The sequence below is a fragment of the Mustelus asterias genome, chromosome 20 (assembly GCF_964213995.1).
Source record: "Mustelus asterias chromosome 20, sMusAst1.hap1.1, whole genome shotgun sequence".
Taxonomy (NCBI): domain Eukaryota; kingdom Metazoa; phylum Chordata; class Chondrichthyes; order Carcharhiniformes; family Triakidae; genus Mustelus; species Mustelus asterias.
The window spans coordinates 58,049,659-58,076,088 of record NC_135820.1 but is presented as its reverse complement, the minus strand read 5'-3'; the positions used below and the strand labels follow the sequence as shown (position 1 = coordinate 58,076,088).

Genomic DNA, 26,430 nt, shown 5'->3' with positions numbered 1-26,430 from the left:
CAACCTGGCGCTTTAAGGCAGCAGTGCTAACTACTGTGCCACCGTCATTTGCACATCAGTTCCTTCACACAGGTATAGATTCAGCAGATGATAGAATTTGAGTTCAATAAAAAAAATCTGGAATTAAGAATCTACTGATGGCCATGAAACCATTATCAATTGTCGGAAAAACCCATCTGGTTCACTAATGTCCTTTAGGGAAGGAAATCTGCTTATCAACATACCAAAACACTAGTTCCATCAACCAAGCTAACAACTCTAATTGACCTTTAATTAATTAACCTAAATAATGTGGGTGGGCTGCCAATGTTGGCACCCACCCACCTGGCATATTTTCAGCATCAGGTTAAGGTAGGTGGGAAGATGGTGGGTCGGCCATTCAACCTCTGAACCCTCACCCTACCTCTGTGGCCCCACTCCCTCTCTCTCCACCCTTTCTCTATCACCTTCCCCCGCACCTCCCTCCTCTAACTCTCCTAACTCCTCCCCAACCAACCCTCTACACCTCCCCCACGCAAGTCCCATCCATTTATCTTCTCCCTGGCCTCTCAAAGTTACTATGCCCTTTAAGCTTACCTGCTTTATCACACTAGTGCAATAAATAGGGGGCATGCCCTCCTTGAATCTGCTGAAGCTAGACTGCGCTGGGGCCTGTGAACTCTGACCATTGGAAGTTTCAGCGCAGTTTTCAAGAGCAGGTAAATGTGCATTCAACTCTTCTCATTCCTGTGGGCCATCTCTTCCTGAGGTTAGTCAGAACTTATGGCCCAATATATAAAGAACAGACGTTATCTTGACTTTCAGCTTACACCCCTCTGCCCTGTCCGGGATTGAATTCCCATTGTTGTTTCTGCAGGCTGTGGACAGTTCCAGAATATCAGTGCTGAGTCTGTTCTGAGGTTATCAATGTATATGATAATATATATTTTTTAATACCAGTACTAACTGCCTAACCACTTCACTCCAAATGCATACTGTCTTCCTATCATGCTTATCTTTATCTATATTCTTCCCCGCAGTGACTTAATCTACGGGCCTTTCTAACATTGTCTTTGAGTTACTATTCCCGTCTGCTGAAACATTGAGAATTTATTGTTTTTGCAACTCACAATAATTGATTTCCTTGCCAACCACTTCATTCTCTAGTTCGTCAGTCAGTCAGGCTGAGTAATATCATGCAAAACCCTGCATAACCTTCAAACAGTGCATCCCCTCCAACCTGAAGGCACAATATGGCTACCTCTTTAATCACTTGCCCCTGTCTCTGTACTATCCCTGTCATTGCTTAAATCTTCCTGTATGTATTTTCATCACCTGCAGGCTGGACTATTCCAAAGCTCCCCTTGCCAGATTTCTACAAATTTCTGAATTGGCTCTTCCAAGAGAGTGAAGAAGAAAAATCACTCACAGTAGTGAGCGATCTTTTGGAGGTTGTGGTTCTAGAGAATGATTCATCTTTTCTGTTGATAGATGCACCTTATGAAGTCTCTGTTATCTTTTTAGAAGAATCAGCTGGCTGAGCAACATTCAGATCTTAGTTCTACTGAATCAACTGTTGTATTGCCTACTTAATTTCCTGAGATAAATGCAAAATGCTGCAGATGCTGGAATCTGAAACAAAAACAGCAAAATGCTGGAAAATCTCAGCAGGTCTGACAACATCTGTCCCGAAGGGTCACCTAGATGGGAAACGTTGGTTCTATTCTCCACAGATGCTGTCAGACCCGTTAAGACTTTCCAGCATTTTTCTGTTTTTGTACTTTATTTCCTGTTTTTCATGTTAAGTCTCCCACAGAGGATGCCTTGCCTGAGTCCAGGTTAGAGTCCATTGAAGATCGCACAAAGAGCTGGTACCTTCCAAGGGTGAAAGTCAATTTGGCAACCATACCTCAGTCCATCTTCTCTTCCGCGTTGAAGATCAGCACAGAAGCTGCGGCAGAATCTTTACCATTTCTATAGCTTCAGAATCGGTAAAACAATCTTTTCCCAGAGTTAGTTGTCTGCAGGAAATCAATCTCATTACAGAACATGAGTCTATCTTCTCTCCATATTCTCAGCAATTCTTCCCTTTGCCCATAGTGGAGCAACCTCAGAGAAAAGTGCGGCTCTCTTACCACTATCTACAGAAAGTAGATGGTCCTTCTGAAAAATCATCTCTTCTTTTCCTGTCTTATAGGAGCTTGGTCACTTTTTCCTTTGCCTTCTAAGTTGATTGAAATCTCCGATCTTTAATGCTTTTTCAGTCTTTTGATACCCAGTAATGCGTTATCCTAATCAGCAGTTGATGTCGCTGTGATATTCTTCCCCGGAATTGAAGGTCACTCCTCTTCTAAAGCTTCTTCCCAGAGTTTTTGAGGGTGCATGCAAAAATAAGCCCCCCATTGTGTCCAGAGTTCTTTTCTAATCGAAGGGTCGAAAGGTCAATTCTCCTCCATCTTCTTTTGGACATTCTTTCTTTGAAAGGTCTTTGTTGTTCTGGCAATTCATTCATCAATCAGATACCCAGTAATGCGTTATCCTAATCTTGAGATAATGCCCTACCAGATGCAAAAGTTCTCGTGTCTTCAAGTAATCTTCACTAAGGGCCGAGAATACTGAGAGAGATTGAATCCCCCAGAACTGTGATTTGGGGAAGGGAAGAGTGGGCATTGGCGTCAAGTAGAATCTGTAGTTGCAAGAAAAGAGTTACAGGAATGCAATGCAAATAGTTAAAGACATTGTTTCATTTGTTAAAAAGTAGGATAGCATACTTGGGAGCGGTGTAATACAAATGGTTACTAGATGGGATATGCTAAAGTAGGGTGCAGATAATCATGTACCACTGACACTAGTCAGTCATGCATTAGACTCTCCAAGAGGTTGTTATCATGCCTAGGAGCTATGTGCCTACTCTGTAACCTGTTCGGAATTTCAAGACAGCAGGACCCAATCTCAGAACAGGTGCCTGCAGGGGAGGAAAGGGAATGTGGGCAAGGGACAGGAAGCCTAAAGGATGAGGAAAATGGCAAGGGGAGGGGAAAGAGGAGATTGGATAAACAAATAGGGAAGATGGGAGGGGAATGACGATGGAAAAATGAAATGGGGCAAGGAGAAACAGAATGAGCAAACGGAGACTTGTGCTTCTTTGCACCCTGGTCATATGCCTTTACCATGGCCAGAAACCTGCCTGCAGGAAATGAAAAGAGTACCTTACAAAGAGGACATCAATTGAAAAAACAGAATTACAAATTGTGTTCTTTTTTTCTAAAAGTGATGTAAATTTTGCTAATTTTCTCTCCCCTTCCTCTCCTGAAACTTTTGGTTCCTGTTGAAGGAGGTTTGAAGGGTTTTGATCATCCATTTGTACCATGCTTTCTGTTTATGTGAGAATCCTAATAGAGGATAATGCTAGAATAAACAAGAGTAGGGTTACAGAAGCTTTGACCTATTCTATCCATCTTTTAAAGCCCACACCCTTTCCAGCACAGGATGGAATATCACCGGATGGTGATCTGCGATTATCCCCACCTCAGCCCAAGGGTCAATTGTTGTGTTCTGACCATCAGCCCGCCTGAAATTAGGTAACAAACCACAGCTCAGAAATTGAATATTCCACATGGCCATTTTAAACATCGCTTGTTCCCTACTGAGATGGGGGTGGGGGATGCAGTAAGGAGGTTCCATTTGCTGTGGATGAAAAGTTTTACTGCAGCATTTGATCAATCAAAAACAGCACATTTCACCAGTGTGCCAAACTAATTTCAGGCATGGCCTGCAAAATCAATTCGAATCATGGATTATAACGTAAAGGTTGCACAGAATGCAGGGTTGCAGCTCTGAAGTACATGTACTATTGTTATCCAATTATTACTCATTTCTTCTATAGCTTGAAAGATGGGAGCTGAAAAGAGCTACGGATTTCTGTGAACAGGTGGTTCAAAATTCTGATTCTGTGAATCATTAAAGAAATAGGATAGAATTTTCCCATTCCACCCGCCACAGGAATCAAAGCGGGCAAGACACAGACCATGTCGTTGACCGTTAACCTCGGGAGGCAATTTCCAGCCTTGGGGTGAGCGTGGCTGGAAAATCCCACCCAAAATTTTAGAATGTAGAAAACTGGAGCAAACTTATTTTTTCAAAATCCAAAATGATTTTTAGACAGTTCATGTGCCTGAATTCTTTTTGAAACCATATAAACCAGATCAAGGTACAACCTTTAGATGTTCCCATTCTGATGGCTCTATAGATTGGAGCAGCCAAGACTCTGTATTGTAGCTTTGGGCAATGTCCTGGAGACAATGAGAGCGTCATGCACATTCTAACCTAAAGGAGGGCAGTTCTGATTCATTTTTTTGCCTTTTGTTTTAAAATGGGCAGGGGCTAATTAATTCTGACCTATATTGAGACTTCTATATAAAGCCAGATGATGAATTCTAAATTGAATTGAGTGGACTTAAGGAAAACGACGACATAAAATTGGATATTTTTATTATGTTTTGAGGAAAACAAATGTTCAAATAAGAACAATAAATGCTAAGAGGGGCTGGGAAGTGAAGACCTCCTTGGCACACTGGAAGGGTGAACCTATAATATGCTACTCTCAGTAGGGACTAAGGAAATTGCGACCATCCAGCCCTGGTGTTTTCCAAGGCGTTCCCCACATGAACTGCTGGACTGTCCTTATGTACAAAAAGAGGGGGGGGGGGTAACTTTAGAGTATATACTAGTTACTTTGTCCAACCACAATGTTGGGAGAAACACTGATCAGATTTATTATGAAAATTGCTCCCAGTGTAAATGATTCTATAAAAATCAAATGCATAGAATCGTACAGCGCAGAAGAGGCCCCTCAGCCCATCGAGTCTGCACCAACACATTAGAGACACCCAAACTCCCACCTAATCCCATCTGCCAGCACTTGGCCCATAGCCTTGAATGTTATGACGTGCCAAGTGCTCATCCAGATACTTTTTAAAGGATAGTAAGACATCTCACAACACCAGATTAAAGTCCAACACAAGCTCCTTCATCAGGTGCTGCTCCCTGTTAAAGGATGTGAGGCAAGCCGCCTCCACCACCCAGGCAGGGCATTCCAGACCATGCACGGATTTATATTTGTAAGTTCCAGCTAGTTGAATCAATATCAATTCCACAGATCTGATAAATTTCAGAACTAGCAACTTGAAGATTAAGGCACTTTATTTGACACCTCAAGCATTAATAAAATATACAATATGAATTGCTACATTTTCATAATTATAGTACTTTTTTAAAATTCCGAAATCATTTCAAGCCTTGAGAAATAATGATGCATAGTTTATAAATCTTTAAGCTCCAGTCCATTATTAAACAAAATTCTGATACGTCTTGGCCTAAACTGTTGCTAAAAATGAAACTTATTGGTTTTAGCACATATTGTTATAAATTATTTCCAAACATTTATTAAATCACACACCTGATAAAAAAAACTTTAAAAAATATTCTGAGAATAAAAGAGATCAACTAAATTAATGATTTAGTTTTGATTTCATAGACTAGAATTATTTCTAAGACTTTGGCTCAGTAGGTCTCTCTCTTTCCTCTTCAAGCCATTCACTTTCAATTTACCCAGGAATCTTGGAGAAATGACACGAAGCAGTAATCACATGATGAAGCTGCAAGGTAAATATGTGCAGTATTTCCGCCATTGTTTATTGGCCCGAGTCAACTTGGACTTAATCTCAACCACAAATGAGCCTTCAAAGGGAGTGTACAAGCGATGAAGGCACGCCATTTCTTCACCATTGCTGGCTTTCTGGGTAAGCTATTAATATGAAGTTCAACGTAAGACAGACTAGCAAAGATTCTAATAGCTAATATGAAACAGGATACTCATAGCCTTCTTTATTGATGATAGTCAATATTTAGTCTTTGAAAATATTCTGAATAACTTTCTCTTTCATTTCCCCCCTCCCCCCTTTGCAGACACTGGTACCAAATGTATCGAGTTCTTTGAGACACTGTACAAATAGATTAAGTTCTTTCCTACAACTACTCTCGCTATATGGAACTATGTATGTATTGGGAATTTTCTGTGCTCTAAGAGCCCATAAGGGGCTGAGACAATTCAACTGACCTTCCATTTATAAAAGATGTAAACATGACATTGCTGTAAAGGAGGCTGTAAGGTTCTGCTCAGTAAGTGCTACCTTCAGTATAAAAATAGTGCACAATAAAAGATAAACTTGTGATGTCAATGAAAATACATTACCAATATCACTTTAAACATTTGCTTCAGAAAAAAATAAACCCTATAGTTCAGCCATCCAAGGACTGATGAACTTGAGGTTTTGTGCAGAAAGATTGCTCACATTTTCAAGAATGTTGAAAATTATTCTTATTGGACAAGGTGCAAAAAAATGCAAGTGCAGGTCTTAAAACAGTTAAATCTAAAATGGTGGTCTGAGTTACTTTTTTTTTGCATTTCCCCATCATATGTCCATATTTGGCAAATCATTATGGCTGCTGCTGGTATTGACTTTCTGTCGCTGTATAAAAGTCTTCCAGCACACTTTGCAAATATTCAAAAGTCGGACGCTCTTCCGCTTTGTTCTTCCAGCACTCCATCATGATGTCATAGAGCTCCCTTGGACATATTTCCGGACGTGGCATCCGATATTCATGTTCCAGCGAACGTATTACATCCGGGTTTGACATTCCTTAAATCAAAAATGTAATGGTGATTTATTTGTATTTTTAAAAAAAATAGGCAGGCACATTCCACTCAAATTTCTACCAGAGTCCGACTAAACCAGCCTCCCACCCATTGACTCCTGCTCTGAGCAAGACCGCAAGAAACTACAAAGGGCTGTGAATGGAGGCCAGTCCATCACGCAAACCAGCCCCCCATCCATCAACTCCATCTACACTTCCCACTGTGTCGGAAAAGCAGCCAGCATAATCTAGGACCCCACGCACCTCAGACATATCTCTTCCACCTTCTTCCGTCAGGAAAAAGATACAAAAGTCTGAGATCACAGACCAACCGACTCAAGAACAGCTTCTTCCCTATTGCCATCAGACTTTTGAATGGACTTGCCTTATATTAAGCTAATCTTTCTCTACGCCCTGGTTGTGACTGTAACACTACATTCTACATCCTCTCCTTCTCCCCTATGTACAGCACACAAGAAATAATATCCCATGTGACAATGATAAATCAAATCAAACATGCCATCAATGCAAATTTGAATGTATAAAGATCTCTTATGTAGAAGAAATAATTTAAATATTTGTCATTAATAGTAAATGAGTGACTGATGTATGTGATATGACCTTATTGACAGCCGCAATGTAAATCAACTGTTAGATGTACAATAGTGCATCATCTTACATGCTTGATCAATGTGATATAGTTTTGGCATGCCACCAATGCTAAGCTTAGGAATGCAAAGTGGGGACTCCAAAATTAAGTGGACTCAGATTCCTTCTCCATTGAGGATTCACTCTGCTGTGTCATGGTTTAGGCGAGTTCCTGATTCAGGATTCCGACTGCATTTGTACAATAACTGAGGCACTAACATGAAGTGAGCCTGCTTCACACCAACCCTACAGTTGTATTGAATGTCTTCTTCAGTTAGTAATGCAAGTGCGAAGAGGTGCAGGGTTCATACAACAGTATGACTGTTCCTTACAGACCTGGGTAAGGGGTTCGGCCATATGTAATGGTTTCCATGAGAAGAATTCCAAAGGACCACACATCAGACTTGATTGTAAATGACCCAAAGTTGATGGCTTCTGGCGCTGTCCACTTGATAGGGAATTTAGCACCTTAGAAAAAAATCAAAAATGGAGATTAGAGTCCGAGTAAACTCAACAGCCAGGACATTCCGATTGCTGCATTAGGGACACTGAGTTCTTCAGTTGATTCACCATTCTGTATTAGCTTGTGCTAATGGAGGTCTTGCTATTTTGCAACAAGCAGTTTAAAAAAACACACACACACGTGCACGCCAACTAAAAACAGCATCTTTTCACAAGACCAATTACAGCAAATTCTTTTATGGTGGGAAGTAAAGCTTTTAAAAGTTTTACAGTTGGTATTTTCAAAAGCATACAATTGTCATCAATATTTTACTTTGTTGTTGTAAATTCTAAACACTGTCATATGTAGTTTTGCTTTTGAAACAAATGATATTAAAGAAAGTCTGCTCTCCAGCAGTATTACATTGCTCATATTTCATTTCAAGATTGCTGACAACATTTTTGTCCTTGCTAAATTTCTATATTGAATAGATGGTACCAAAATGACAAAGGAAAATAAAAAGCCTTGCAAATATTCTGTGGTATTAAGGTGTTTAACAAGGAGAGAGTTCAGAAATGTGTTGTGTCCTGATGCTAGTATTAACAGAGCAATTTCAGGTCTAAAAATGTGCGGGTTAGGCTGATTGGCCATGCTAAATCGACCCTAGTATCAGGGGATTAGCAGGGTAAATATGTGGGGGGGGGGGGGGGGAGGTTACTGGGTGGGATTGTGGTCAATGCAGACTCAATGGGCTGAATGGCCTCCTTCGGCAGTGGAGGGATGATTCTAGATCTATGCTGTTTAAAATTATTTGCTTCACTTTCATAGCTAGTTATTGGCAGAAATATGGAATCCCATAACCAAAGGCATGATTCAGGTACAGAACAGAGGAAGTAATATTACTGACTCTAAAAGGGTAGGTATTTACAGGTCAGCACGAGTGGTTAGTTGCCTCACAGCACCAGAGACCCAGGCTCGACTTCCAGCTTGGGCTACTGCCTGTGTGGAGCGTTTTGTTTTCTTCACTGATCTTTGCTTCTATTCATAGTGTTTCCGCTGTGTGTCCACCCTCGTTGAAAATCCTTTTTCACTTGTGTTTGTCCATTAATGTTGTCAACAGTAATTTCCAGCTGCCAGTTCTAAAATGTATATTCCATACCCCTGGTTTTTATTTTTCCCCAAGAACTGAATCTGTCTTGCCAAACTCTATGATTGCCCACATTGAAAGCAGATGACAAATGATTTCAGTGAGCAATTGATATAAACAGCAGAATAACTCTCTTTGCTCCACACTTGTCAGTGTTTAAATCCTTTTGCTAGCCCACTGGGCAGAGTTGCAAACTTCTCATGCAGAACAGGCTTAATGTGTGGTTAACTTTTATCTGCCTAATAATGATCTTGTTTACTTTTTGCTAAAGTACTCTCTGTTTTGCACTTCCCTTGTGTTCATAATTCAGAACTCGAATCTAAATCTGGCTCGTACCAATTTATTTGTAAAGTGTATTTATTAGTGCCACAAGTAGACTTACATTAACACCGCAATGAAGTTACTGAAAATCCCCTAGTCGGCATGTTCTGACGCCTGTTTGGGTACATTGAGGGAGAATTTAGCATGGCCAATGCATCTAACCAGCACATCTTTCGCACTGTGCGAGGAAACCCACGCAGACGTGAGGAGAACCTGCAGAACCTGCACAGACAGTGACCCAAGCAGGGAATCAAACCTGGATCCCTGGCCTGTGAGGCAGCAGTGCTAACCGCTGTGCCGTCCCACTCTTGGTCCACTTGGGGAAGCGCAGGATTTGAAACGTATGCTCACAGCACACGGCAGGCCCAGAATCAAAAGCTTATGGGATCCTCTGGGACCTGGTTGCAGTAGCCAGTTTGCAAGCCCATGTTTTTGTACATAGCAAGAGCACAGCCTGTCAAAATATATGATATTTAAAATATTTTAACGTACCTTCTCTGGCTGTATATTCATTGTCTTCAATTATTCTGGCTAAGCCAAAGTCGGCGATCTTGCAAACCAACATCTGAGACACTAAGATATTAGCAGCCCTCAAATCTCGGTGTATATAGTTCTTTGATTCAATATAAGCCATTCCTTCAGCAATCTAAAAACAACACAAAAAGTTACTAGCAACATTTAATACAATTGTACATAAAAATGTATAGATAACTAGACAGATTTACATTCTTTTTCAGAAACACAAAATTACTGTTAAAAAGCCAGAAATTACTCTGGACTTCCAAACCTCACAAAGACATGATCAGGAAGAGTCATGAAACCTCCAGACCGATTAAACCCACAAAGTCAGAAACTGGGTGAGAAGGGGTAGTATGTAAATTATGAATGTAAGATATACAAGGACAAAGACTAGGGGGGGCGGGGGCGGGGAAGGTGTAGTTTTATGATGTTCAGGACTGTCAGGATTAATGTATGGGAGTGGTGGTGCTCGTCATATGACTAAAGATCTTTAATGCTTTTTCAGCCTTTTGATGCAGCAGTTTAAATTTAAGTTTATTTATTAGTGTCACAAGTAAGCTTACATTAACACTGCAATGAAGTTACTGTGAAAATCCCCTAGTCGCCACACTCGGCGCCTGTTCGGGTACACTGAGGGGGAATTTAGCATGGCCCATGCACCTAACCAGCAAGTCTTTCGGACTGTGGGAGGAAACCAGGTTACCCAGAGGAAACCCACGCAGACATGGGGAGAACATGCAGACTGTGACTTAAGCCAGGAATTGAACCGGGTCCCTGGCGCTGTGAGGCAGCAGTGCTAACCTCTGTGCCCGAGAGTCTAGAAGCAAGATTTATGGCCTCACTCGTCCCAAAACCGTAAAATTCCACCCAAGGTCAACGGACTTTCCCATTGTCCACCCCTCACCTGCTCCGATTCCCGTGGCGGGCAGGACGGTAAAACTCTGGTCTAAGAGTCTAATAGACAAAAGTTCAAGGTTTAGACTGAGTAATACCTGTACTCTTGTATATCTGTAAATATTTATGGTCTTCCAATAAATTAGTGTTCAGACATTTCTTCCGTCTCTACAACTATTCCTTAGCTAGTCAAAACCACCATACAACAATTTCCTGCCACATGTTTTCACCTCTATCCCAACAGCCCCATCATCCTCAGTTTAACAAAAAAAATTTAATTCTTCAGCAAATTTACACAAGCTAATTAAGACATGCACACCAAGAAGGTTCAAAGTTTACTTAAGGTTTACTTAGATTGAAGGTTAGGGGCAGGATTCTTTCACCCAGAGGGTGGTAGGAATCTGGAACTCATTGGCTAAAAGGGTGGTAGAAGCAAGAACCGTCGCAACATTTAAGAAGCATTTAGATGAGCACTTGAAACACCATAGCATACAAGGCTCCGGACAGCCTTTCCAGACCAAGTGCTGGAAAATGGGATTAGATTAGATTAGACAGGTGCTTGATAGGCCGAAGAGCCTCTTTCTGTGCCGTAAAACTCTACGACTATGACTTTTTTCACATAAAGAACAGCCACCAAAACTTCAAAAGCACTTAAATACAAGTTGAGTAACGTCAGAGAGACAGCACAAGATTTACCACATGACCAGGAACTACTTGAACTAAAAAAGCATTTGAATTTTACAGGCCTGAGATTGATATTAACTATTGGAATGTATTCCTGCTCTCTTTGTGATGATGTTTGTTGCTAACCCAGTGAAAAACTAATGGGGGTGGAAATCTCTTGTGGAATCACTGAGCTTTTCTCCCATGTTTCCAGCACGTACTCCTAGTACAGGAGACTTTGGGCTGAATCATAGAAACCCTACAGTGCAGAAGGAGGCCATTTGGCCCATTGAGTCTGCACAGACAACAATCCCACCCAGGCCCTATCCCCTCTTAGTTACCCTGCTAATCCCGCTAACCTATCACACCCCGGGACACTAAGGATTAATTTAGCATGTCCAATCAACCTAACCCACACATCTTTGGACAGTGGGAGGAAACCGGAGGAAACCCACGCAAACACGGGAAGAATGTACAAACTCCACACAGACATTGACCCAAGTCGAGAATCGAACCTGGGTCCCTGGAGCTGTGAGACAGCAGTGCTAACCACTGTGCCACCCTGTGGAATGTGGAAATTTGTAAAGCCTGCACCCAATACTCTGAAAAACGTGAGCAAATCAGGGTGGTCATCTTACTGAATGAGACAAGAGTCTATTCAACATACCTCCAGTTGGTGGAGCTCCACTCAGTCTTAACAATATATGCCACATATTTTGACATATCTACATTTGCCGCTAACCTCACAAAAACATCAAGCATATTTGGGAAGAGTCAAAAAGCGAATATTTATTTTAACAGTAACTGCCCAGCCAGTTAAGTGAAACAAACTACAAGAACTCAATTTAATTTTCTTTCAGACAAGTTGTTTTATGTTGAGAAAACGAAGCAACTCAATCATCTGAAATATTTTTAACTCTGTGGCAAAGGTTTGAGGGGAATATGCGACAATGGGTTATCACTAACACCAGAAGTGCCGAGGCTGCTTTTGAACAGGTTCCTCTTCTGGTGCTGGTGTATGTTTCCACTTGTAGAGTGGCATCCACTTACTGCGGCTAACTGGTAAATATTCGGAGGTGCAGTTGAGGAGTTAATAAGTAAATGAATAGCATTTTAACAAGTACTGGATTTCTGACCCACAGAGGACATTATTCATACTCATGGGAGAAAGGGCTTTTCACTTCCTGCCTCCCTTCCCCAAGGTGGTGTCTCATGGGCACTATTCAATGGTGGGAGGAAGGTTTTCATTGCCAAGCCTGAGCTTATTCTCTCAAGATCCTCACACATGCAATTTTCAGCCACCATCTTTGACGAGTGATCAGGGAAGCGACTCTCTGATCTCGCAACACTAATAGTACATTGCACTGATCCCAGAGAATAGTGTACGAGCCTCAAAATCCACTTCGCATCTGACGCCAAACAGTTTGCAATTCTCGCGGCCCCTTTCTCCTGGCGCAAACCAGACAGGATCCGATTAACATAGTTATAGTATTTCAATATGCATAGTCTGTTCAAATCTAGCACATGGAATTCACCGGCTTTTGGGCACAGCGAGATTAAAGTGAGAATCACTACTGGTCGCCATTAGCAGAAACATGGCATGATGGTTATGCCAGGGGCCTCGGAGGCCACTGAAGCCCCGGAGTGGTCGGGGGCATGGCCAGGTGGTGCCAATTGGGCAGTGCCTACCTGGCAGGGCCCAAATAGCACACTGGTGGCTCTCAGCAGTGACCATCGGACTGGCCAGTGGTGGGATTTTGGCACTGCCAGTGTCGAGGGGGTGGGGCCTGAGTGGGAGCGGTCATAGTGGGAATTCTGATGCCTACGACCTCTATCAGGGAGGGGGGAACATGCCACCGATGGGGGGGATGGGGGGGGGAGGTGGTTCTGAGTCTATGGGATGAGGGAGGGGGCCTCCAGTGCATTGCGAGATCGGGGCGCTTGCAAAATGACGCCCAAGCTCTCCGAAGCCGGACTCACCAGCGTGTTTAGGCCCCGTCCCCTCTTGTTACCGGCTTGAAACACCCAACTCTCTAAAAACGTGACTGAGGGAGGATTGCAATGCCGGATGCGCCTGTGAGACCGGTGCAGATCCCACTATTAATCTCGCCGTTATGACACTTAGAATTTTATTTGGGAGAACTCCGACCCAGGACTATGAAACTGCAGCTGATTTCCTCACTCCTTCCTTCAGTAATGCTGATGATGAAGCTACCCTGTATAAGAATAGCATGTGCGGAACTTGCCATAACCCATTTTCTTTTAATGTGGTGTAAAAAGTTAAAGCCAAATTTTAATGGTGTTCTCCACTGCTAAACAGCAAGGGACAGGAAAACGAAGATGCCTCAATAACTCCTACAATTCATTGCCAATGAATGAACTGATGGTAACTCTGATGGGAATTCACTGGCGCTGCTGTTGGCCATTATCCAAGGGTACTCCAGGCAACATTGATAAGCACTCACCAGAGCAAAAATGTCTTGCCGGTTCTATAAAAATCACAATGCTTATACTGCATTCATTTTGTCCTTCTGCAATTCAGCATCCTTCTGCTGATATAACTAAGCATCTCTACTTCCCTTTGAGATTTTTAAAAATAGCACATCTTTAAATATAACAGTAAGAACAGTTCCGTAAACTTTACTGGAATGTGCTTGTGTTGCCACCCATCTGATAAGCGAGAAAAAAAAAAGGGGACTATTAAATTGCAATGCTGACAGCTCCACTGCAGATAAAAAGTGTGTAAAATGTTTGAGAACAAATAAGAAAGTCCATTAACTGGCTGGTTCTCTGAAAGTCATTGGCGATCCGTAGATTAGAGGGATTAGCTGGGTAAATATGCGGGGTTACGGGGATGGGACGTGGGTGGGACTGCTGTCAGTGCAGACTTGACAGGCCGAATGGCCTCCTTCTGCACTGTAGGGATTCTAGGACAAACATATCTGTAAAACTAAATACACTTTTTGAAAGCACTTGGCAACAAGTGACTCTATACCAAAAATATAAAGGAATCTTCAATGCACTGTTCACTTCTTTGGTCTTCTAACTTCTTCCATTTTTGTCTCAGTTCCCAGTGTATTTTTGATCAGTCACCCAAGTCTATGCTTGACAGCACAACCTAGTAGCCTTGGCTAAAATATTTGGCACGCTCGTTCTCCTTGCTTTGCCATTGCACTTGGTTACTGGGATAAAATTTCACAGATACCAGGAAACTTATGATACTCCAACCTTGTGTGTGAGGCTTGGGAAGGAGCATCAAGAAGCTGATCAACTACTGGACCATCATATCACAACCCAAACGCATTCCCCAAAAGAGTAGTTAGAAGTGATCAAGAGATAAAGGGATAGGCGGTTGCATCTAAGGTGTTCGCAACCAAGGAACAGTAGCCAGAAGTGGGAATGATATAAGTAAATGGCCTGGTGGGTGAAACTGTCCCCGCATGTAAACTTCATTTGTTCATAACAACCTCTTGTTGCTGTGGAGAAAGGCAGAGCTGTGACTGGTGACAGGATTTTTGGGGTAAGAATTAGTTTTAAGTACTTTTCCGCGGGTGTTATTTATTTATTTAATTTAGTTTTAAATTTTGGCGCGCAACCGGCAGTGGCCGCGGGGTTTACTGGGAAGGGTCTCTTGAGTTTTTTTTAGTGCACAGGAGGTTTAAAAGGCAGGTCCCACTATCTAGCGGGCAGCGTTGGGAGCGGGCAGCGGAGTGAGAAGGAGCTGAGTGAGAACTGAGGGGCTTTGGCTCATCGGGCTTAGGCAGAAAGGGCGAGCAGGGGTGAGTTTCTTATTTTTAAAAAATTTTATTTACAAGTTACTTTTCTCCGGGTACCTTGGTAGAAATAATTTGGAACAGAGAGGAATAATCTTCATTCACTTTTTTCCCTGTGTTTAAAAGGGCAAGTATGACTGTCAGGCCAGTATGTTGTTCCCAATGTAGGATGTGGGAGGTCCTGGAGGCTCCTAGCCTCCCAGACGACCATATCTGTGCTGGGTGTGTTGAGCTGCGGTTCCTAAGGGACCATGTTAGGGAACTGGAATTGCAGCTCGAGGACCTTCGCCGGGTTAGGGATAGTGAGGAGGTCATTGACAGGAGCTATCGGCAGGTGGTCACACCGGGACCACGGGAGGAGGGTAACTGGGTAACAGTGAGGAAGGAGAAAGCTCGGGTGATGGTGAGCACCCCGGTGGATGTGCCCCTTAATAATAAGTACTCCTGTCTGAGTACTACTGGGGTGGACAGCCCACCTGGGGGAAGCAGCGGTGGCAGTGTCTCTGGAGCTGAGCCTGGCCCAGTAGTGCAAAGGGGTAAGGAAAGGAGGGTAGTGCTAATTGGGGACTCTACGGTGAGAGGGTCAGATAGGCGTTTTTGCGGACACAGACGGGACTCTCGGATGGTGGTTTGCCTCCCTGGTGCAGGGGTCCGGGATGTCTCTGGTCGAGTCCCAGAAATCCTGAAGGGGGAGGGAGAGGAGCCCAAGGTTGCGATGCATATAGGTACTGCTGACATAGGTAGGAAGAGGGAAGGGGTCATGAAAAGAGAATATAGGGAGTTGGGTAGACAGCTGAGAAAGAGGAATGCAAAGGTAGTGAGAACAGGAATCGGTGGAGAATTAATGCGTGGCTGAGGGACTGGAGCAAGGGACAAGGATTTGGGTACTTGGATCATTGGGACCTCTTTAGGGGCAGGTGTGACCTGTTTAAAAAAGACGGGTGGCACTTGAATCCCAGGGGGACCAATATCCTGGCGGGAAGGTTGGCTAAGGCTACTGGTGAGACTTTAAACTAGAAAGGTTGGGGGGAGGGAATCGAAATGAGGGGACTGAGAGCGAGGAGGTTAGCTCGCAAATAGATAAGGAATGTAGACAGGGTAAGAGGGAGGTTAGACGAGTGAGGGAGAAGGGAAGTGCTCAGGCTGAAGGTCTGAGATGTGTCTATTTTAATGCCAGGAGTGTAGTGAATAAAGTGGATGAGCTTGGAGCGTGGATTGCTGCTTCGAATTGTGATGTGGTGGCCATTACGGAGACTTGGATGTCTCAGGGACAGGACTGGGTGCTTCAGGTGCCGGGTTTTAGATGTTTCAGGAAGGACAGGGAGGGAGGCAAGAGAGGGGGGGGAGTGGCACTGTTGATCAGGGATAGTGTCACGGCTGTAGAGAAGGTGGACGCCGTGGAGGGACTGACTACGGAATCTCTGTGGGTGGAGGTTAGGAACAGGAAGGGGTCGGTAACTTTGCTGGGTGTTTTCTATAGGCCGCCCAATAGTAACAGAGATGTCGAGGAGCAGATGGGGAAACAGATCCTGGAGAGATGTAGGAATAACAGAGTTGTCGTGATGGGAGATTTTAATTTCCCAAACATAGATTGGAATATCCCTAGGGCTAGGGGTTTGGATGGAGAGGAGTTTGTTAGGTGTGTCCAGGAGAGTTTCCTGACACAGTATGTGGATAAGCCTACTAGAGGAGAGGCTGTTCTTGATCTGGTGCTGGCTAATGAACCTGGACAGGTGGAGGATCTCTCGGTGGGTGAGCATCTTGGGGATAGCGATCATAATTCTATCTCCTTCACGATAGCATTGGAAAGAGATAGGGTCAGGCAGGCTAGGAAAGTGTTTCTCTGGAGTAAAGGGAAATACAGTGTCATCAGGGAGGAAATTAGACGGGTAAATTGGAAGGAGGCATTCTTGGGGAAAAGTACCGAAGGAAAGTGGAGGATTTTCAAGGAATGTTTGTCTGGAGCTCTGCATGACAACGTTCCGATGAGACAGGGGGGTGTTGGTAGGGTACAGGAACCGTGGTGCACGAAGGTTGTGATGAACCTGGTGAATAAGAAAAGAGAGGCGTACAGAAGGTTCAGAGAGCTAGGAGGTGTTAAGGATTTAGAGGAGTATACGCGATGTAGGAAGGAGCTTAAGAAGGAAATTAGGAGAGCGAGAAGGGGTCATGAGAAGACCTTGGCGGGTAAGATTAAGGAGAATCCCAAGGCTTTCTACAAATATGTCAAGAGTAAAAGGATGAGATGTGAAGGCATAGGACCCTTAAAAGGTGAAGGGGGAAAAGTTTGTGCGGAACCGTTAGAAATGGCGGAGGTGCTTAATGAATACTTTACCTCGGTATTCACGGTGGAAAGGGATCTGGGTGGTTGTACTGCTGGATTGCGGAGGACAGAAAGGATCGAGCATGTGGACATAAAGAAAGAGGATGTGTTGGAACTATTGAATGGCATCAAGGTTGGTAAGTCGCCGGGACCGGATGGGATGTACCCCAGGTTACTGTGGGAGGCGAGGGAGGAGTTTGCGGAGCCTTTGGCGATGATCTTTGCATCGTCGATGGAGACGGGAGAGGTTCCGGAGGATTGCGGATGTGGTCCCTATATTCAAGAAAGGGAACAGGGACAGCCCGGGAAATTACCGACCGGTGAGTCTAACCTCAGTGGTTGGTAAGTTGATGGAGAGGATCCTGAGAGACAGGATTTATGATCATCTAGAGAAGTTTAGTATGATCAAAAGTAGTCAGCACGGCTTTGTCAGGGGCAGGTCGTGCCTTACGAGCCTGGTTGAGTTCTTTGAAAATGTGACCAAGCACATTGACGAAGGAAGAGCGGTGGATGTGGTCTATATGGACTTCAGCAAAGCGTTCGATAAGGTCCCCCATGCAAGACGTCTTGAGAAAGTGAGAGGGCATGGGATCCAAGGGGCTGTTGCCTTGTGGATCCAGAACTGGCTTGCCTGCAGAAGGCAGAGAGTGGCTGTGGAGGGGTCTTTCTCTGCATGGAGGTCAGTGACCAGTGGAGTGCCCCAGGGATCTGTTCTGGGACCCTTGCTGTTTGTCATTTTCATAAATGACCTGGATGAGGAAGTGGAGGGATGGGTTGGTAAGTTTGCTGACGACACCAAGGTAGGTGGTGTTGTGGATAGTTTGGAGGGATGTCAGAAGTTGCAGCGAGACATAGATAGAATGCAAGACTGGGCGGAGAAGTGGCAGATGGACTTCAACCCGGATAAGTGTGTAGTGATCCATTTTGGCAGATCCAATGGGATGGAGCAGCAGTATAAAATGAAGGGTACCATTCTTAGCAGTGTAGAGGATCAGAAGGACCTTGGGGTCCGGGTCCATAGGACTCTTAAATCGGCCTCGCAGGTGGAGGATGCGGTCAAGAAGGCGTATGGCGTACTAGCCTTCATTAATCGAGGGATTGAGTTTAGGAGTCGGGAGATAATGCTGCAGCTTTATAGGACCCTGGTTAGACCCCACTTGGAGTACTGCGCGCAGTTCTGGTCACCTCATTACAGGAAAGATGTTGAAGCCATTGAAAGGGTGCAGAGGAGATTTACAAGGATGTTGCCTGGATTGGGGGGCATGCCTTATGAGGATAGGTTGAGGGAGCTTGGTCTCTTCCCCCTGGAGAGACGAAGGATGAGAGGTGACCTGATAGAGGTTTACAAGATGTTGAGGGGTCTGGATAGGGTGGACTCTCAGAGGCTATTTCCAAGGGCTGAAATGGTTGCTACGAGAGGACACAGGTTTAAGGTGCTGGGGGGTAGGTACAGGGGGGATGTCAGGGGTAAGTTTTTCACTCAGAGGGTGGTGGGTGAGTGGAATCGGCTGACGTCGGTGGTGGTGGAGGCAAACTCGTTGGGGTCTTTTAAGAGACTTCTGGATGAGTACATGGGATTTAATGGGATTGAGGGCTATAGATAGGCCTAGAGGTGGGGATGTGATCGGCGCAACTTGTGGGCCGAAGGGCCTGTTTGTGCTGTGGCTTTCTATGTTCTATGTTCTATAACAACATGGAACATGATTCAGAGGACTTTCCAGCAAACCTGGTTCGTGTATTAGTAATCGAAAGCATCCTGACTTTAAAATGAGTGGTTAGCATTGCTGCTTCACAGCTCCAGGGTCCCGGGTTCGATTCCCGGCTCGGGTCACTGTCTGTGTGGAGTTTGCACATTCTCCTCGTGTCTGCGTGGGTTTCCTCCGGGTGCTCCGGTTTCCTCCCACAGTCCAAAGATGTGCGGGTTAGGTTGATTGGCCAGGTTAAAAATTGCCCCTGAGAGTCCTGGGATGTGTAGGTTAGAGGGATTAGCGGGTAAATATGTGGGGGTAGGGCCTGGGTGGGATTGTGGTCGGTGCAGACTCGATGGGCCGAATGGCCTCCTTCTGCACTGTAGGGTTTCTATGATTCTATGATTACTGTCTAGATATATTAAAAAACTGATCCAACCCAGAAATTTTCTGCTTCAGATCTGAAATGTATTGGACATGCACAGTTAACCCAGCGTACTCTCCTGTAAATGCCATGTTGAGAATATGTACATGGCTGTATCGGAGTGAAAACCTGTATATGAGTTCTCCTTAAAGACTTTGAAAATGTTCAAAAAACTGCTTTACACCTGGACTATTAGTTATTGATGGTTTGCTATGTTTCAATCTTTGTAAAACTTCATTCTTGGACAAAAATGTAGAATAATTTGGAATATCATCTGAACTTGGACAACATCTTCAGGTTGAGAAGCATCATGGAAACACCCAAAGGCAGTAATAACTGTCAGAATTATTTTAGCTTTGGTGGATTTTATGGTGAAACGTTTTTGGAACTTAAATTGGTAATGAATTAAGCCCACAAATGGAGTGATACAAGTTTTAATCAGATTGCGATAAGATTCAATAACCACCACATGGTGACAGAGAGTTTCCGTATCCAAGTTTAGTTTGAAATTAAAGAAGCAGGTGCTGGGTTAATATATTTAAATACTCAATACTACAAGTCAAACGGTAACCAACACTTTTAATAGCACCAAACTTCTCCTCTTTACAACCTATGAGCTGTTAACATTCACCACAATCCATGGTTCTCCACCTGTATCGGCCAAGGTTAAAATCAGGCCGAGGATACGGGTGAATCATATAATGACAGAATCCTACAGTGAAGGAGGCCATTCGGCCCATCAAGTCTACACCAAGCACTATCCCACCCAGGCCTATCCCCATAACCCTTACATTTGCCCGAGCTCGTCCCCCTGACACTATGGGGCAATTTAGCATGGCCAATCCACCTAACCCGCACATCTTTGGAGTGTGGGAAGAAACCGGAGCACATGCAGACACAGGGAGAATGTGCAAACTCCACACAGACAGTGACCCAAGCCGGGAATTGAACACGGGTCCCTGGAGCTGTGAGGCAGCAGGGCTAACCAGTGTGCCACCACCTGTAGGGTGGGTAGTGCACCTTATTTTTGGTGAACCTAGAGCCACCGCTGGTCAGAATGCACATTTAAGTTTGAGACTCCATTGTCATGATTATACCAGTTTAAATAGCTTTGTGATCCTGCAATCATGATGAACTGTTGCTTCTCATCCTTCTTGACCTGGTCAGCAGCCTTTGACACAGTTAATCACAACATTTTCCAGCACCTTTCTTCCATTGCCCAGCTAGACAAAACTGAAAAGAATCACTTCCATTCTTCTCATCTATCTAATCCGAGTCAGATAATCCCTTGCTCCTCTTCCCATTCTTGATCTTTTTCTTAAAATAAATGTTTTCGCTGAGGGTTTCACATTTTACCACAAGATGCAACAAATCCCCAAAATCTAGTACAGTATGGAGTGATTATTCCACATAGACCTACAGAAAAGACAAGCAAATACTCATACAAACGATTCAGATTATCACTGCAATCATGGTAGCCGGTGTCAGGAATATGCTGAGCAGCAACAGTAACAAGAATTGTAGGAAGACCTGAAAGACCCAAAGATGCCACTTATGCCCTGCCATCAATGAGATTCTATCCATTTCCCTTCCAGGAAACGCCCACCGTACATTCCATGAGACAAGTAATCAAGTAACCACTGTCACTGCCTGTATAACCAAGTAAATAAAGACCAACCCAAGAAAGGCTAGATATCCAAGGATTAGCCGACCATGCGCAGGCGTGCACCAATACATATTTCTCCTCACTCCAACACCACCAGGGTGCCAACGACAGAAAAGATCCAAGTCTTTTCCAAGATACATGATCCGAATGTACCTTCATTGGAGAAGAGCAAGGATCCCTTAATCCCAAAATAACAAAAAAGTACAAAAGAAAAATGCGACACCAGTAGTTCATAAAAATCCCTCCAGTGCAGAAGGAGGCCATTCAGCCCATCAAACCTGCACCGACCACAATCCCACACAGGCCCTATCCCCTTAATCTCACATATTTACCCTGCAAGTTCCCTGACACTAAGGGACATTTAGCATGCCAATCAACCTAACTTGCACACCTTTGGATTGTGGGAGGAAACCAGAGCACTCGGAGGAAACCCTCGCAACCACTGGAAGAACATGCAAACTTCACACAGTGACCCAAGGCTAGAATTGAACCCAGGTCCCTGGCACTGTGAGGCAGCGGTGCTAACCATTGTGCCACCCCTTTCTAACAGGCATTCTATACCAAACAACTTTCCTGTCACCCTGTTGTGACACCACTCATCTATAAATAGTGACAGGCACCAAAAAATATACTCCCTCAGTGTAATGCAAGGATTACAGCACAAAGAGACAGGGAAATACCACACAACTAACTCAGCACACACTCCCTAATAGAAAAGAGATAAACAATCCACAAACAAGGAAGTATCCCCATATTGCAAACACTGAAACCCAAGAATTGGAATTTGATACAGAGTCAAAAGCCAAGTGGACAGACCGTATTATCCAACCTGCTCCCCCTGTACCAGAAATCAAAACAAATGCAAACAGTAATGAACATTAAACAAAGCCTCTCTCGTTCCACAATCAGAGCACACCAGTGGACAGATACCAAAGAGAAAAAAATGGACAAGGCTGATTTTCGCGGTATAACAGGTGACAAATGCCTCTGTGCTCATATCATATACACGTCAGGATAAAAACAATATCACAAAATCAGGGGTATAATTACAAGAGAACAAAGTTGAACATTAATGATAAACTGCAGGATAATATAACCACCCAAAGAGCTTGAAAAGGCCAAAGTCACGATATTGAGCAACATTCAGGATCCATTCAGAGTTTCACTGAAATCTTTGCACCTGCACCACATCATCATCCCGAAGCCCCAGTAAAGAGAAACCTAGGCCCCAGCAGGCGGTGAAGACCCATCGCGTCCGGCCACCTCCAGCCTTCTCAATGAACACCCAGGACAAGATAACATAAGCCCAGTGGTCGGAGTCTTTGACCAAGCCCAGGCCTCGAAGACAGGATACAGTGTGCACCATTGAACTCGAAACACCCAGCCTTCAAATCGTAAAAGCATGGCAGACACCTTTCAATCGGTGGGGAATTCATCTTCAGCTCCCCTCGGGTGACCTGGCACGCGGATACTCCTTCTCCAGCCCCATCTTCCTGAATCAACCAGGCTGCACGACATACCATGCAGCGGGATTTCCAAGGGCTGAAGGTGAGCCCCCGCTAGGAAAACTACCCTTTCGACTGACAGGATTCTCTTCTCCGCTTCATCCATTCTCTTCAGGAGATCTCTCAGTTCATCAATGTCAGCACCAATAAACTGTGCCAGGGAGCTGAGACCATTGTCCGCAACTTCACTCACAATGGCAGCCATCATCTCTATGCCAACGGCACTGCTGAAGTGTAGGCCTGTTCACCAGAACTGGGCCCCACCCCAACCGTCTCCAACCACCTCAATTAGACAAAGATTTTCTGTACTTATAACTCGACTCACAGTCGCCAAAATTTAGCCAGGATCTTCCAGGAACATACATCAGGTTCAAATAACTATGGCTTATGAATGAGGATAAACAAAAAGATTAAAAGATGAGTAGCACCAGAGCTCACGAAAACACCGCTGCATGCCCCCATCCCCACTCTTGGTCTTTAGGAATATTATTTCATACGAAGTAAGCATCACTGACATGGCCAGATATTGGCCAACCCCAACAGCCACCATTACCCCAGGGGTTTTCCACAAACCTATTCTTGGCCCCCTTCTATTTCTCATCTGTGTGCTTTCCCTCAGTGACATATCCGAAAGCACATCAAGTACCACATATATTCTGATAACACTCAGATCTCTCTCTCCTACCTTCCTTGGTCCCCACTGCTGTCCAGTTGATAACACTGCTTGTTCATCTTCCTATACCGGATGAACAGAAATTTCCTTCAACTAAATATTGGGAAGACTGAAGCCATGGGGGTGGTAGGAAAAGGTTATAAACTAAAAAAAAGGACATTTATCAGGTGGGGACAGAGGGAGTTAAAGTCTTAAAACTTGGATTTGCGCAACACAAACCCACCACCAAGCCACCTATTTCCAGCTTGAACAGAGGCAGGAGGGTGGCAGGAGGCTCCCCTAGCCCCATGGAGGTGGGTTGACACATTAAATGTTGCAATTAGGCAGCGAACCTCATCATTATTCAAGTTTTTAAACTTTAACTATAGATTGCCATTTTTCCTGAGCCTTGGGAAAACCTGACAGCCACATACTGGAGGATCCAACTTGGCAGACCCTACTGGCGAATGTCCTTGCACTTAACTACATGGTCCAGCATGCCTGTCTCAGCAACCTCTGTGACTGAGGACTCTACTACCAAGTTCTCCCCTTCCTCACCAGAGGGCAATAAACAGCACCCCCCCGCCCCTCACCTTGTGCCCTCAAATCTCCTAACCATGTTTCCCCCACCCCCCAACCAGGCACTTGGCGGCATTGCTGTCTGAACAGCTGCTAGCCCTCCAATTGACCAATAGTTCTTGGAGGTACCAGAGGCCTGACGGAAACTAATTAGTTAACAGATTGGCCAAAAATGTGATGGTGGGGGGCCTCTGGGTTTCAGGTTAGGCTTTGGGACGCCCATTGTTTTGGCTAAAATTCGGCCCGATTCTGCAGAACACTCGTGTCTGGCAGTGCTGTACACATCCAGTAGAGTTTAATTTTTAAAAAAATGTCATTTTGAATATTTATCATTGATTAATTTAGTGCTGGTCAAAAGAAGAAATTGTATCTCAAAAACTTTTCCGATGAAAGCAAAATCTTGCATGACACCGTCAAATGACAAAAGTCACATCATTTTTGGATTGATTTTACAGGGCGTTACTAGGCTGTTCACAGTATGTTGTATACGTTACCAAACAACTTGCTCAACTGAAACAGAAGTGGCCTGACTGGTGTAAATACTTCAGTCGCCTGGTAATCAACTTGAGCAGCTGAAACCAGGCTTAATGTTCAAAAGCAATGAATAACAATATGACATCCAAACAAACATTATCTGAAGGATGCAGTTGCAGTACTGGCTGCTGACAATGGATCGAGCAGCAGAGCACAGAATTGGCTTGGGTCAAGAAATTTGCAAACGCTCGACTTGCTTCAGGAAACCTCAGCAGATAACAGAAAAGTAAAAGCAAATTTCCTTTTCTGCTCTTTTTTAAAAACAGGGCGTCATGACTTCTTCGGCTATCTCCAATTTAAGCGTTTCATCTAAAAAATGGAAAATACTCGTGTGCTGGATTAAAAATAGGCCCAAGTAGACCTCATTTCTTTGGCTGCAAATAGCTGTTGCTCTTGTCCAGTTCTTACCACACGCAAGAAACTCCTTTTCTTGTAAAGCCACTTAGCTTCAAGTATCTTCTACAACTGACTGCATTTATTATTCAAAACGGACCCTATGTTTGACCTGTAAATGTATCTGATGTCTATTTAAGCTCACCCAGTTTATACCAGCTGTGGCTTCATGAGCTGGAAACAAGAGATAATAGGCTGGATTTTCTCTGAGACTTTGGGACCATTAAAAAAAAATAGCGGGAGGGAGCAGATTCCGAGACTCTGCCCCCATTCCCAGCACCTTCCCTCATTAAAAATGTCAATCAAGCGAAATCAAGAGTTCTTTGCCGGGTATAAACAAGCTCACCTTTATAAGTACCTGGGTTTTTAATCTGTAAACTCTATTTTCAATGTCCCAATGTTTATTTGCACAAGGTTACAAGATAGATGGTTAACTAACAGAAAGCAAAGAGTGGGGTAAATGGGCGTTTTTCTGGTTGGCGATCAGTGATTAGTGGTGTGCCTCAGGGATCAATGTTGGGACCGCAATTGTTTACGATTTACATAAATGATTTGGAGTTGGGGACCAAGTCATTTTGAATATTTATCATTGATTAATTTAGTGCTGGTCAAAAGAAGAAATTGTATCTCAAATATTGTTATTCAAGTGTGTCAAAATTCGCAGATGACACCAAGATGGGTGGAAGAGCAAAGTGTGCAGAGGACGCGGAAAGTCTGCAAAGGGATATCGATAATCTAAGTGAGTGGGCGAGGGTCTGGCAGATGGAGTACAACGTTGGTAAATGTGAGGTCATCCATTTTGGTAGGAATAACAGCAAAATGGACTATTATTTAAAATGGTAAAAAAATTGCAGCATGCTGCTGTGCAGAGGGACCTGGGTGTCTTGTGCAGGAATCTCAAGGAGTTGATTTGCAGGTGCAGCAGATAATTAAGGCGGCAAATGGAATTTTGTCCATCATTGCTAGAGGGATGGAATTTAAAAACAGCGAGATTATGTTGCAGCTGTATAAGGTGCTGGTGAGGCCACACCTGGAGTACCGTGTACAGTTTTGGTCTCCTTACTTGAGAAAGGATATCCTGGCACTGGAAGGGGTGCAGAGGAGATTCACTAGGTTGATTCCGGAGTTGAGAGCGTTGGCTTATGAGGAGAGACTGAGTAGACTGGGGCTATACCCATTGGAATTCAGAAGAATGAGGGGAGATCTTATAGAAACATATAAGATTATGAAGGGAATAGATAAGAAAGCAGCAGGGAAGTTGTTTCCACTGGCAGGTGAAACTAGAACTAGAGGGCATAGCCTCAAAATAAGGGGAAGCAGATTTAGGACTGAGTTGAGGAGGAACTTCTTCACACAAAGGGTTGTGAATCTGTGGAATTCCCTGCCCAGTGATGCAGTTGAGGCTACCTCATTAAATGTTTTTAAGGCAAGGATAAATAAATTTTTGAACAGTAAAGGAATTAAGGGTTATGGTGAGCGGGCGGGCAAGTGGAGCTGAGTCCACAGAAAGATTAGCCATGATCTTATTGAATGGCGGAGCAGGCTAGCGGGGCCAGATGGCCTACGTCTGCTCCTAGTTCTTAT

At 44.0% G+C, this 26,430-nt stretch overlaps 1 protein-coding gene across 1 annotated transcript in view; it reads right to left on the bottom strand.

Annotated features, from left to right (window-relative positions):
• Window positions 1-5,163: 5,163 nt before the first annotated feature.
• Window positions 5,164-26,430, bottom strand: part of LOC144508560 (tyrosine-protein kinase HCK-like) — a 93,980-nt gene continuing 72,713 nt past the window's right edge. The window contains exons 11-13 of the mRNA XM_078236624.1: window positions 9,726-9,879; window positions 7,660-7,791; window positions 5,164-6,680 (exon numbers count right to left, since the gene is read on the bottom strand). Coding sequence (XP_078092750.1) covers window positions 6,478-6,680; window positions 7,660-7,791; window positions 9,726-9,879 — 489 coding nt within the window. The 3' untranslated portion in view covers window positions 5,164-6,477. The remainder of the gene's footprint in view (window positions 6,681-7,659; window positions 7,792-9,725; window positions 9,880-26,430) is intronic.